Consider the following 716-nt stretch of genomic DNA (forward strand, 5'->3'; position numbering starts at 1 on the left):
GCTGGCTCGCCCCGGGCCGCCCTCCCCACGGCCCCTCCCCTGGGGTGGGGTGCCAAGGAGAGGGAGGGGCGGGGGGGAAGAAAAGTCCGCCCCACCCCCCATTCCCTCCCCAAGAGGCAAGGGTGCGCTTTGCAGAGTCCACTTAGGACCCTCCATCCCGGGGTTTGGGGGTCCCCAGTCTCTCCTCCCGGGGCGCACCCCTGTTGCTGCAAGGGTTGCCCGCGCACGGGCATCCTTTTTCTCGAAGCAAGTTTGTGGGAGCCTAGCCGTGGGCCTTCCCTTCTGCGCGCTCCCAGCCGGAGGGGGCGCAGCACCCCCTACCCGCACCCCGGACCTTGCCCCCAGCCTCAGCCCTACCTGGATGTACGCCATTTTCGCCCGCGCGCACTCACTCCGGCCCGGGCATGGCGCCGCCACGGCCACTTTGCCCTCGCCAACAGCGGAGGGGGAAGAAAGCAAAGGGGGAAAGGAAGAAAAAAGCAGCCGGTGGCCCCAGACGTGACTGGAGTGGCTGATGAGCGGCGCCCGCCCCTCCACCGGCCGCCCCGTCCTTGCCTTTTCCTGCGTTCCGGCTCTCGGAATCGGGGCCGCCTCCCCGGTTCGGAGAGATCGGTTGCCCAGGGCCCCCGCCTTGGTCTCCCTCACTGTCCCGTGCTCCCCGCCGAGGCGCTCCCCAGGCTGGAATAAGGCCCGGGCGCCTGGGCAAGGAGCCCGGG

At 70.3% G+C, this 716-nt stretch overlaps 1 protein-coding gene across 1 annotated transcript in view; it reads right to left on the minus strand.

Annotated features, from left to right (window-relative positions):
- SYT17 (synaptotagmin XVII) overlaps nt 1-710 on the minus strand; it is a 118,570-nt gene extending 117,860 nt beyond the window's left edge. Inside the window, exon 1 of the mRNA XM_011976083.1 lies at nt 358-710. Within this exon, the coding sequence (XP_011831473.1) occupies nt 358-372 (15 nt within the window). The 5' untranslated portion in view covers nt 373-710. The remainder of the gene's footprint in view (nt 1-357) is intronic.
- Nucleotides 711-716: the final 6 nt, after the last annotated feature.

Source organism: Mandrillus leucophaeus, unplaced genomic scaffold (assembly GCF_000951045.1).
Source record: "Mandrillus leucophaeus isolate KB7577 unplaced genomic scaffold, Mleu.le_1.0 Scaffold162, whole genome shotgun sequence".
NCBI classification, from domain to species: domain Eukaryota; kingdom Metazoa; phylum Chordata; class Mammalia; order Primates; family Cercopithecidae; genus Mandrillus; species Mandrillus leucophaeus.